Raw genomic sequence first — 12,761 nt, 5'->3', positions numbered from 1 at the left:
CTGTCACATATAATCACGTCTTAAGTCAAATGTTTGCTCCCAGCACAAGGAAAAAAAAACGAGCGATGGCTCGTTACTTGAAAACTCGTAAGCATCAGTGAGTCAAGGCTACTCCACTGTTAGTTTTTCTTTTCATCCAGGCAGTGGTACCGTTGTTTGAGCATTCATGGAATGTCCTATTAGTGTGCTGAATTGCCCACAAGTGCACGCTTAATTCTCACTAGTAAGACAATTAATAGAACGACTGCCTCACTTATTCTTTCCACAACTATGTAGCTTTTATGCACAGTCGTAGAATTACGTCTTACAAGTGAGCGTGCTACTAGTACTACTAGTGACATAAAATTCTACTAACATGTAGCTCCTCACGAGCAGTACTATTAGCGCAGATGTAAATTAGTGCACTTTTGTCTCACATTCAGTTAGCCCGAGTTGTTCTAGTGCAAAGAAATGTCATTCAATGTGCTAAAACATTGACAAATAAATGTATTAGTTGGATATCATGTGGAGATAAATTTAATACTTATAATTAATTCATTTCTATTTCTTTGTATTTTCTGACGGTCTGACTGTCCAATGCTGCCCCTCACAGGTCAGTCTTGGTACTGCGGTTGAGGAGACTTTTTGTGTTGGTCCTCTTGAATGCACCTCACAATTTAAGAGCAATAAAGACATGTGCTATTTTTTCCCTGGTCATGTGTTGGGTCTCGGTATTAAAAAAAAAAAAAAGGAAAATCATAAGGTGTTATGAATTGGTGCAACCCACTTGTGGCCAAACAGCCCATCTAACCTGTCCATGCTTGAATAAGCATCTTTTGTTACCCAACAAATAAAATAAATGTGCCTTTGGACTAATGGACAAGCCCTTGTAGATATTGTATACTTAACATAAAGACTATGAGATCTACAAGCTTTGTTTTGATCTTATTTTACCTCATTTTCGTGTGCACCACACCAAAACCGTCCTGGAAAATATACATACATATACAATAAAATACTTTTTTTTTTAATTGGGGAGGGAAAAAATGAATCTCCAAAGAGAAGGACTGCATTTGCATTTCAGTCAGAAACATCTCTACCATTTGCTTTCATGAACCAATTGTTGGCTAATTAATTCCCTCAAATGTTTTTGAGCGCATTCCCATGGTAGTGATTTGCTACGTTAGCAATTCCATTTTTAGTCATTTGTCTCACTATCAGTCGTGTTCTCTTCCTTTATACCAGGTATAAGTTTTCCACTTTTTCGGGTGCGTTTGTGGACCATGGGAGTGGACAGAGGACGGAGCGGCGGCAGATGACCGTGGCCAGATGAAAGCATGTGACCGCCGGTAGGTCCAAGCTGGTTGATCTCATTGGATAGCTTCTCGATCTGCTCGGCTTGTTTTTTCACCAGTTCTTGAAGACTCCAGATTTGATCTCTGTCTGCTCGCCTGCTGCAGGCCTGAAGCTGCTTGCCCTGAGTACACACGAGAACAGAGACGGTTGGCCCTGGCTGATATATTATGACGACCATAAATCGTACTGATGAGATTCAAATTGACTAAAAGATCAGTGGATCTTTCTTCAAGTTTAGCACCCTCTAGCGGTGAGCAAAAGAATCACAGCATGAGAACAGATTGATGAACGTTGAAGCGCTATAGAATTTCATTTCATTGTTAGGATTTTGAGGACCAGTAATCATGACCGGCATGCAAACACACTTGAGGGTGACATTTTTTGAAATGTAATTACAATTTTCTTTTGTCTCGTGTAAAGTTTCATCTCCAGCTCCTTCTTCTGTTCAAAGAGGTTATTCAAGCAGAGGAGACGCTCGGAGTTGCTCCTTGTCATCGCCATCAGAGCGTCACGCGCCCTTTCTACTTGTCTCTAAAAGTCACACACAGAAATTTATTTTATTTTTTTTAAATAATGGAAAAGTCAAACTTATCCAAGAAGTTGTAAAGTTGTTCTTACATCCCACTGTTGGATGTCTTTGGCATTTGCAATGTCCCGCAATATTTTTTCCTGCTTCATCTCGGCGGCCGATTTGTTGACACAAAGCGTCTGCAGAACCTCCATATCGACCTCTCGGCCGAACCTTGTCATCATCAGCTGGTGACAGAGCTTCTCCAGCGCTGCGCCAAGTTACACATTCAAGTCAATATTTCGGATTTGGGAGCTGTTTGCCGTCGGATGTTTTTGGTCTTACACTCGATCTCGTTGCTCATTTCCTTGCGTTCTTTGATGAGTCGGATATGCTGCTGACGGGCTTGACGGTACACCTCCGTCTGCTGATGCTTCTCCACTTCCAACTCGTTCACTCGCTCCTGCAGCCGCTGCAGCTCCATCTGAGTGAGCACCAACGCCGGACTGAGGTCCGAAGGCACTTGGCCAGTGACGTCAATCTCAATCTGAAAACGCGGCAAAAGACGGCTTAATATCCCTCGAATAAAATTTTTTTTTTTTTAAAAAGTCATTGAGAAAGGTTTTCTAAACCTGATGCAGCCGGAGAGGGACGACAACATCCAGTTGGTTCATTTTCTGCTGTTTCTCTCTGTTGACTTGCTCCAAGTCATCCTCGGCTGCCTTCAGGCTGACTTTCACCGACTTCATCTGCAAGGCCATAAGTTTAAAAAATGAGCGAGGAAAGAAAAAAAAAATGTGGAAACAAAGATTGCAATTACAATTCAGTACGGAGTAACTAAGTAACCATGCACCTGACCTTTTTGATGAGGGCGTCGCACTCCTTCTCCAGCTGTTCGGCGTTCTTCTTCTCCTCTGCCAGCAGCTCCTCCAGATCCAGACGACGTTCACGAAGTTCCAGCACGTCGTCAAACAGTTTGGGGTCGCAACCTGAGGCACGCGGACACTTTTAGTTGGGATTATTTCATTCATGACACATTGGCTAGAGAGAGACACGGAAAGACTCTCTTGAAAGGTCCGACTCGAAAATGACCTCGCAAGCGCATCTGCAATTAAATTCCCTCCTTCGGCCATTGTGGTTTAAAAAAAGTCTGAATATATTTTAGATTTTCGAACAGTCGCCAGCTCACGAGTGAGCATCCAATCACAGGACGAGTTTATCGCCTTCAACGTAAAGCCAGCGAGAAGGCGTTCCTGTCGTGAAATTGCGATCTGATTGGCTATCGCAACCGGCTATCAACCCTAAAAGCCTCCTGAGACACAGAACGGACGCCCGCATGATTGCGTCTGAAGGCCTCGGACGAATAGCGCACGTTATTGGTGTTAGGAAATCTGCCTGGGAACACGAGCTGGCTGAATTCTGATTGGGTAAAAACTCTCACCGATTCACCTAGCAGGCCTTGACCGCCCGCCACTGCTGAAATGTGTTGATCAGTTGATCAAAATAATTTAATAATGTGCAATCAATCAATGAACTCTTGTATTTTTTTTCCCCAACGAAACCCTCAACGCTATGTTGTTGATTCGAGACAGAATGACCGACCTGGTGGGCATTCCTCCACTGCGCCGTCTCCATCTAATCCGTCCCAGTCGTCATCGTCATCATCATCCCAGTTTTCATAATCATCAAAGTCATCATTGCTGTCTTCGTCCTCCTCTGAAAAAAAAAAAAAAATTTTTAATTGATCGCATGACAGCACACGCAAAAAAAAAAAAAAGTCCATTCTGTGATCAGAACATGGCCTCACCGTCACTCCCTTCGTCCTTCTTCTTGCTCCGTTTTATCTTCTTCTTGTAAACTTTGGTCAGATACTCCTCAAAGTTGTTGTCGTCACCCAGCAAGGCATGAAAGGCTGCGGTATTGGATTTCTCTTTTTCCTGCCGTTTGGCGATGTCTTTACGTTTCAGTTCCAGCGCCTTCCGGTACTTCTCCAGCTCCGACTGTGACAAAATGGCACCAACACGGAAATGGCGTGAGCTCGTCCAAGCGAGCAAAATTTCCCGAGGTTCCCCCCAAAAAAAAGACGAACCAACGATCTCTCACCAGCAACTCATCCTCCTCCTTCAGACGTTTGTCAAGCTTGTCCTGAAGAATCTTTTCACTCTTGTCCACCTCCTTGAGGAGCAGCAACTCCTGATAGAGAGTCAACTCACGCAGATTGCCAAGTTTAAGCTTCCAGTCCAACATCTGAACCTTCTGAAGACACATCATGTGCTCCTTATCAAATTGATCCACCGAGTTCTCCATCTAGTAACGGCAATAAAAAAATATATATATATTGATCGTCAGATGTTCACTGCAGTGGATTTCAATCAAAACCTAATCGGACCTGCTCCAGTAGAAAGTCCTGCATGTCGAGCAACGCGTCCTGGTTCATATTGAGCAGCTCCTCCTCGCTCAGTTCTTCTCCTTCCTCCGCTGCCGACTCTTCTGCTGACAAATCGGCGACATTTTCCAATTTCTCCATTCCTTCAATCTCCTTTTCCAGTTCATCCACCACAGTCATGCCACATTCTTGATCGTCCGGGTCTTCATCATTAGACCTGTTTGAACAATGACAGATATTTTGTTTTTTGGAAACAGAATGTGAGTGATGGACAAAATGAAGCTTCGTGGCGCTTGTGATCATTTTTCATCCTTCAAAATGGCACTTTTGGTTTGAAGAAATTGAATCGACGTTGTTCTAGCCATCTTTAATCAAAGAGCATCATTTAGAGCAGGTGTGGGCAAACTACGGCCCGGGGGCCACACGCGGCCCGTTCAACGCTTTAATCCGGCCCGCCGAACATGACAAAAATTAAATGAATAAATCTTGTTCATTTTTTATTTTCTAAATACTCTGCTTTTTCAGACATATATATTGTTAAAATGCTTTTGTCAATTTTCTTTGAAAATTAAATGTATTTTTTTTTTTCCTCCAATGAGGTGAGGCGACCAAAACACTCCATCCATCTGGTCCTGGTCCGGCGCCTCTGTCAAATTTTAGAACCCATTGTGGCCCGGCAATCCAAAAGTTTGCACACCCCTGATCTAGAGGAGTTAAAAAAACCAAAACAGGACCTTTTCTCCTTCAGCTCCCGGTATCGCTCCAGAATGGCCCGGGTGCATTGCAGGCTCTTCTCTGGTACTTCCTCAGATCGTATGGTGGGCGGCGGCGGAGGATGGCGGTGGTGTTGCGTTGGCAAACAACTGTGGACCCGCTGGAGCTGTTTCGTCTGAGTTGCCAGTTTTGATAAAATCAGAAGTTTGAAGTCCCGCAAGGCCATAATCTCTCGGTTCATCTCCGTTTGTTTTTCACGGATCTGGTGGGATGGAGGCAAAAATTTGCGAAAACCTCTTTTGACTATCATTTGGTTTTGGGATGTAAAGTGTGTGTGAGCTTACATTGTCCTCCAGCTTTATCATCTCAACTTTCTTTCTGCCCGCACTCATTCGAAGATGTTTTGGCACGGTGAAGTTTTTGTCCGTTTTGAGTTTCAAGTCTCCAATGCTGTCTTTGGCTTCGAGAATGGCCTGGACGTCTCGTGGATCTTCACAATCCTTATGCGGCTTCTCCGCATAACTGGGACACCAACGAGACAACATCGGATACGGCATGAACGTGATTTTCAAGTAAAATCTTCGGGACTCACAGTTTGTCCCATTCCTGTTTCCGCTTCGCAATCTTGGCTCGCGCTTGTTCGGCTTTCTCCGCAGCTTTTTGGAGCCTTTCAACCTGTCGATCTGTGGTCGGCACGCCGGCGCGAGTCGCCGAGGTGCGAGGCGCATCTTCCTCTGGCGGGCAATAAACGACGTTGTTGACAGAATTTGACGCTTAAAAGAAAACGGTCTCACCTTCGGTTTCGCTGCTGTCGTGGTCAGATTGGTCTTTGGATTTGGGTCGTTCCACAAGAGCCGTTTGGTCAACTTCGGGCATGTTTGAACTGCTCTCCTCCGGGAGCTCGGCTGAAGAAAGACTTGGAATCCGGTAAGTGGAGACGCTGTGGTCCGTGCGGATGGCGAACACGGTGACGATATTGGACTCTGACGGGCCGCTGAACCTGAAATGAACAAACACACCAGCGGGCTTTTCGTCGTTCTTTTGTCATGATGAAAATGATTCGTGATTAGACAGTACAGTACCAGTCTTGTAGCTTTTTGATTGATAAATGGGAATGCTCCTTTCGCCAGCTCATCTGGTATTGGACTTCGTTTAATCGCCGGGTTTTTTCTCTCTCGGCTTGCTCTTCGAAACGTTGGTCCAGCAGCAGCTCCTACTTACAAATATTTATTGGCTCAATGAATCAAGTTTTGTGTGAAGAGTTCTTGAAATTATTTTTTTTAAACAAACGTGAAATAGTTGTGTGTGTGTGTGTGTGCGCATGTATACCATAGGAGTCAATTGAATGCGTTGAGGTAGATTCAGGTTGTCATTGAGCATTATTTGAAACTTTTCCTGGAGCGCAGCCAGCTGTTTTCGTTTGGCTAATATCTTCTTGTCAGCTTCCCGACGCTGGCGGTCTTTCTCAAGCTTCTGTTTGGCCGTCTCTATGCTGCAGGGAGGGAGAATCTCAATTTAAAAGTTCAGGATGGATGACAGTGCGTTTGATCATTTCAATTTAGAAATATAAAATCCACAAAAGAAACATAAGGTTTCATGAGCAGTGTGAAATTCCATGGAGTGCTTATTCATACTCAACCTGTACGCTGCTGGATCATCAATGTCTTTGGCTAACACTTCATTCTCCAGACCCACCTGTGAGAAGAAGAAGATGACAACGTTGTGAAATCAGCAAATAAAGTTCTATTGTGACATTTAAGTCAGTCTCTCTCTCTCTCTCTCGCACTCTCTCTCGCTCTCTCTCGCTCTCTCTCTCTCACTCTCTCTCTCTCGCTCTCTCTCACTCTCTCTCGCTCTCTCTCGCACTCTCTCTCTCTCTCTCTCTCCCCCTCCCTCCCTCCCTCTCTCACTCTCTCTCTCACTCTCGCTCTCTCTCTCTTTCGAAGTGCCAACTCACCCTTGGTGAAGGAACCTTTGCCTTTTTTTTCTGCAAGCCTTTCTGCAGCTCCTCTTGAGGAAGCAGGTTGAAGGAGAAGATGTTCCCGTCCTCTCCTGCGGTCAGCACAAAATGGTCATCATGGCTGCAGCAGATGTGCCGCAGGTGTCCATAATTGCTGTCGTGAATGCTCAGTTCCCAGTACCCCTCCATGGAGGTTAGGGCGTGATCGTTGGGATCCAAAGGATAAGCTCTGATGGAGCCAGAATGCATGCCGCAGAGCATCAGCTGCCTGTTGGAGCTGTGGAGGAAACAATCAAATATAAGCAAAATGACTTCATGTATTTCTATTTATTTATCATACCCGCTAATTGAATTTTATCGACACCTACCTGAAGGTGACTGAACGAATGGGGTCACTATCAGCATTCTCAATTGACAGGAAGTCAAATGGCTCAACCGGACATTTTTCTGAATTCTCATCTTGTTTCTCAGAAAATTTACAGTGGTACAAGAAACCAGAGTCATAACCTCCCTAAAGATGAGGAAAAAGAATATAAATGGCGCTTTCACTCCAAAACATCCCTGATCCTTTTAGAATCACTCGGACGTGCTTGCTTGTTTGCCGGACTCGCTGCTGATGAAGTGACAACAGAGAGAAACGGCTTCTCATAGCATCACGACTGGACATGATAAAGTATTCTGTAATTGTTTTTGCAAAGTGTACGTACCACAGAGAGCCAGAATTGGCCAGGCTCTGACAAGAAACCCCAATAGAGAGGACTTGGAGGGTCCGGGATGAAAATACGGGGCAACACCTCCTCTTCTTCCTCCTCCTCTTCGTCTATGATTTCCTTTTCTTTCTGTTCCTTCCTTCGCTTTTCTTTCAATGCTTGTCGTCTTGCTATTTCTTCCTCCCTCTGAAAAGCACAGATCAACTCCTAAAGAAACTCCTCAAGATTAATTTGGGGGTTGTATTTTTGTGCCCAGCACAATTCTAGCGCATCGTGGCGTTTGACTGTGCACATAGCTGGGGTTTTTTCTTTCTTTTGGTATTTTCGCAGGCAGGTTCAAAGGGGCGTTGTGGGAGTAAACACAACCGGCTGGTTTCCCGGCCAATGGAAGAGGCTCTCCTCATTCTCTTTGTATTCAGTGCGCAAAGAAAGTTAATAAATAATAATAAAAACTGAAAAATAAATAAATTAAATAAATAAATAAAATATAATAATAATAATAATAATAATAATAATAATAATAATAATAATAATAATAATAATAAGAAGAAGAAGAAGAATAAGAATAAGAATAAGAATAAGAATAAGAATAAGAATAAGAATATTAATAATGCATTCAATTAATTAATTTCTAAAATGCTATGATGCAGACTATTGTCATATTTATGAGTCAAATATGATGAAATCAAGCACACATATGAGCGGAGCACACAATCTGTGTGCCTGCGCCTTGATCAAATTCACCTAAATCACATTACACCACAACTTAGACCTGATTTCACCTGGTCTAAAGTCTAGTCGAATTTCTGTCATCAAATAGTCAGGCGCGCCGGGGGCATGCAAAACAAAACGTCCTTGGTCCGCCGGAATACCCCGCATGGCGCGGCGCGGTCCGTTAAATTAATTAGACGTGGCCTGGTACAAAAAATGAAGATGAAGATAGTGTAAATATCTCAAATAAAAGGAAACATTTTGTTCATACCCTGATTCGAGATTTGATGCTTTTGAAGCGGAAGGATCTTCTGGGCAGTTCAAGCAGTTGAAAGGATTTGTCTGTCTGCAGGGCTTCAGGGTCAGGACATGGGACCTCCACAACATGACCACTTCGACACAGGATGAGCAGACAGTTTTCATTCTAGGTAAAAAATAGGAATGTACTAAGTTATATTTTCTTCCATCGGGCTCTCTTTCAAAATGAGACTTACATGGGTATGAGGTGACCACTCCAGCACTTGTACTGGTCCAGGAACACAGACAAAACCGATTGGCTCGTATTTTTCTCCAACGGTGAAGAAGAACACGGTGCAATCTGAGCTCTGAGGACAGCGAGACAATCAAAATGTGATTTTGAGTTTAAGTTTGAAGGCTGCTTACCCCGGTGGCCAAGACTGTCCCATCGCGTTCATATGCAACAGCGGTGATCGGGGCATTATGCGGTTTGAAGGCTTGCTTGAGGCGCAACTGGGCCTTGACTTGGTGCCTGGTTACTATTTGAAGGCCAGAGGGGTCAAAAAGCTCCAGTAAGCGGATAACTCCATCTTCAAAGCCAGTCACCAGTAGATTTCCACTCTCAGTGACCTGGAGATGCGTTTGTTTATTCGCTCGCTCATTTTTGGGAACATTCTCACACTGGTATGCTTACCGAAGGTGGGGCCCAGTGGAGAGCAGTTCCACCTTGAGTGAAGCTGCTACTGGTCAGTTCGGTTTTCGCCAGAAAGTCAAAGACTCGGACTGAACCTGGATAAAAATAGGACGTTGCGTAAAATGTACGTAAAAACAGAATACAATGATTTGCAAATCTGTGACGTCTTTAGCCGTCAATGGCAGTAAACGAGTTAATGTGCAGAAATGATGAACTTGTTTTTAGCCAATCTTGAACTTTTGAATTTTATGGCTGCCACGCGTTCTGAAAAAGCTGTTAGTTTTTCTTTTTATCCTTTATTCTGTTACTCCGCAAGCTTGAGTATAAAAATAGCAACTCACGATCCAAAGCAGTCGAGGCCATGAGATAACTATTCTTTGATACATCAAGGCCGTTGATTGGCCCAGCGTGGAAGGAAAACAGGCACACGGGATCAGGAGTCTGTTCACAGAGACGTTAAATGGCATCTTTTAAGATCGGTGCAGGCAATAAAACACAATAGATCAGGTTCAGTGTTTTTTTTTATTTTTTAATATTCCATATTGTATTAAAGTGATGTTTTTTTCATTGTGTGAAGGCTGTGAAAATCTTACTGAGTATGTAAATGAAAGATCCACTTTCCAAATGGCTCCATTGGAATCCTACCAGACCACAGAGAAAACACCTCGGTTTAAGATAATTCCCTGAGGCAAAGTGCTTTTGAAAAACACGTACGGTGAGCTGACCTGAGCAAACCAAACGCTCGAGTCAGGTTGGGAGCTTTTCACGATTGAAAAAATGCAAACGTGGCGCCCGACCGCCATCTCATTTACGGGCTCCAACTCAAACTTGTTGTTCTCACTGCTACTGTCAGCAGCGTCGATGGTCTCAAAGTCCCAGCCCTGCACGGTCAAAGGAAACATTATGGCCACCTGAGATCCTAAACAAGATGATCAAATTCTGCCATCGATATTGTTGAACAAATGAGCTGAACACAAAAAAAATCTCATGTTTCTACGTATCGTACCCGGATCATTCCATCCGAGCCAAATGTCATCAGCTGTCCATCCTCCAAGGCAAAAGGTTGGACAACCCCCGCATGACAACAATGTCCTCCCTTGCTGCAGAGCTCCACTTTAATCGCATTTCCATCCCACAGCAGCAGGTTGCCCCAATTTGAGCCAGACACCACCTAGGAGGAAGAACAGAGGTCAGATGACACAAACCGGGCCACAATGGGTTCTAAAATTTGACAGAGGGGCCGGACCAGGAGGAGTGTTTTGGTCACCTCACCTCATCTGAGAAAAAAAAAAAAAAATATATATATATATATATCTGTCTTTGAAAAAACAGAGTATTTAAAAAATAAAACATTAACAAGGTTTATTCATTACATTTTTTTCAAGTTTGGCGGGCCGGATTAAAACGCTGAACGGGCCACACATGGCCCCCGGGCCATAGTTTGCCCACACCTGAACCACACGGATGATTTGTCCTACTGCAGATGGATGGCTCAAAAAAAAAAAAACGGCAGGACTTTGAACATCATTCTAATCTTAATTATAAATGTGACCTTTCCATCAGGAAGTTCGATGTAGCCTTCAATATCCGTAGCGGCGGTTTTTCCAAAATGGCCAATCAGCCCCTCCAATTTGAGACCAGTAAACGTGCTGGCCATTTTCCAGAACCTTGGGGAGAGAAGATATGATGAGCATCCTATGAAACCTGCAAAGTCAGCGATTTTGTCTCTCACTTGATATGTCCCGATCCCGATGATGTGAGGAGGCCAGGGTTGTACGGAGAGAAGGTCACTTTGTAAACCTCCTGGGAAATGGCTTTGCACCGGAGCATCACCTCCTCCTGCCTCCAGTTCCACACCGTCAGCATGTAGTCTGGTGCACTGCCCAGGCTGGCCAGAAGACTTCCATCGCTGTTAAAGTTCACCGAGCTGAAGGCAAGCTCTGTGCCCTCTACACGCAGGTAACATTTGATCAGACGCGAGTCCTCAAGGCAAACCAAAATGATATCAAGGATGGATTGTGGTCGTGTTTACCTCTCAAGATGCGGTACGCTTCCAATGAAGGATATTTATATACTATCAGGATTGGTTTTCGGCCCTTTTCCGCCACCACTAAATAATCTTTCTTATGGCTGGCCTGTGGAAATACACACAATAAGTAGAAGTGAGTAAGTATGAGCGATAAATTTGGGGTTCTTAAAAGGGAAGTCCACCCAAAGAAGATTTTTGCAATAGCCTTTACTACTCTAAACATGTCATTCTGATTCATTAATATTTGATTTTTGGAATATGAGTTAAGCAGTAAAATCCCACCATTTTTAGCCATGTCAAAAGGCGGCCATTTTGTCACCTCTGTTGACTGAAAATGACAAAGTTGCTCAGGGCTCAGGTAATGACTGATCGCGGCTCACCTGTTGTCCGAAGCTGAGTCATGATTGGTCGTTATCTGCGCTCTGAGCAACTGATGTCATTTTCAGTCGACAGAAGTGACAAAATGGCCGCCCCCTGTGATGGCTAAAAATGGCGGGATATTATTGGTTAACTCATATTCCACAAACACATTATTAATCAGAATGCCATGTTTTGACTAGCGGGCCTGTATAGAATATATTCTTGTAAAGAAAATGTTTGGGTTGACTTCCCCTTTGTGTATATGTTTTGTTAATCTGTTACTGATATGCGCTTACCCCAATGGAGCCAATTCCGCCACCACTGCAGGAGCGCAAGTACCTTTGCTGCCTGGTGCAAACATCAAGCAAGATGAGCAGCTGACCCGCTATAAAGACCAGAGTTTTGTCATCCAGCAGCTGCAGGTTTGCTCTTCGGCCACAGTCGTAGCCAAACGAATGACTTCAAAAAGAACATTAAGATCATTTAAAAGTCTCATAAAAAAATGGCACAAAGATTATAGATTGAAAAAAAAAAAGTGTCACGGGACCTTTAAGATGTATATTTGAGGTTGAAATAGTTGCAAAAATAATTACGAGAGGAAGAGGAGATTCTCGGGAATGTCAGATTCAGGTGTGACGAATGGCTTGGAGTAAAGCTCCTTATAATCGTAACACATGTCAACAGGTAAAGACGGTGTTTCCTCGTCATCCTGCAACTCGTTGCCTTCTTTGCCCTCCTGTGCAAGAAAGACAGAAATTGCTCAACTGGGAGTTTTAGGAGCCACAACGTGGCATTTCTTGTAAACACATCTGGCCCAAAAGTGTTTTTTAACAGATGTGACATAACTCGAAAACCCTATTAATTAAGCCTATTGTGATTGAGTCATTGTTAAGTTCAAATGAGAGATGGATACTTTTATTAGGAAGCAGGAAATTCAAATGATTCAATTGAGTTAAATCATTATATTATATATATGACTATTCATGCAATAATGACAGTTTTTGTACAAAGTAATATGTTGTTAATTAATATCCACTAGTAATAAAAACGAACCTGTTGAGCGGCATTGTCAGCCATGTATTAGGTCAAGGGAAATAATTTGATATCAAGAAACAAT

General features: G+C 43.4%; 1 protein-coding gene across 1 annotated transcript; it reads right to left on the bottom strand.

Moving 5' to 3' along the window:
• Positions 1-1,047: 1,047 nt before the first annotated feature.
• On the bottom strand, positions 1,048-12,721 carry LOC148318962 (cilia- and flagella-associated protein 44-like). The gene is made up of 34 exons (XM_088281109.1): positions 12,698-12,721; positions 12,238-12,380; positions 11,941-12,103; positions 11,288-11,390; positions 10,988-11,204; positions 10,808-10,922; positions 10,262-10,426; positions 9,981-10,136; positions 9,849-9,896; positions 9,597-9,696; positions 9,256-9,350; positions 8,988-9,191; positions 8,819-8,929; positions 8,596-8,748; positions 7,611-7,799; positions 7,272-7,414; positions 6,901-7,180; positions 6,583-6,638; positions 6,273-6,435; positions 6,026-6,156; positions 5,738-5,943; positions 5,536-5,677; positions 5,288-5,465; positions 4,964-5,205; positions 4,233-4,446; positions 3,947-4,150; positions 3,651-3,843; positions 3,446-3,559; positions 2,702-2,832; positions 2,476-2,592; positions 2,189-2,390; positions 1,954-2,114; positions 1,732-1,866; positions 1,048-1,456 (listed from the first exon to the last, which is right to left on the bottom strand). Exons 1-34 carry the CDS (start codon positions 12,719-12,721, stop codon positions 1,178-1,180), a joined length of 5,277 nt encoding a protein of 1,758 aa, XP_088137235.1. The 3' UTR covers positions 1,048-1,177.
• Positions 12,722-12,761: the final 40 nt, after the last annotated feature.

The sequence above is a fragment of the Idiotropiscis lumnitzeri genome, chromosome 18, assembly GCF_059441095.1.
Source record: "Idiotropiscis lumnitzeri isolate Australia: NSW breed Sydney's pygmy pipehorse chromosome 18, RoL_Ilum_1.0, whole genome shotgun sequence".
Taxonomy (NCBI): domain Eukaryota; kingdom Metazoa; phylum Chordata; class Actinopteri; order Syngnathiformes; family Syngnathidae; genus Idiotropiscis; species Idiotropiscis lumnitzeri.
Note: the sequence above shows the minus strand (reverse complement) of the source record. Positions and strands in the feature narration are given on the sequence as shown.

What these genes read in the sequence shown, in the direction of transcription:
- LOC148318962 (XM_088281109.1), bottom strand. Translation starts at nt 12,721, where the DNA reads ATGGCTGACAATGCCGCTCAACAG. An exon ending in CGGGAGCTGAAGGAGAAAAG is followed by an intron (nt 4,447 to 4,963) that starts GTCCTGTTTTGG and finishes TTGTTCAAACAG; the next exon opens with GTCTAATGATGAAGACCCGG. An exon ending in AGGAGGAGGATGAGTTGCTG is followed by an intron (nt 3,844 to 3,946) that starts GTGAGAGATCGT and finishes ATTTTGTCACAG; the next exon opens with TCGGAGCTGGAGAAGTACCG.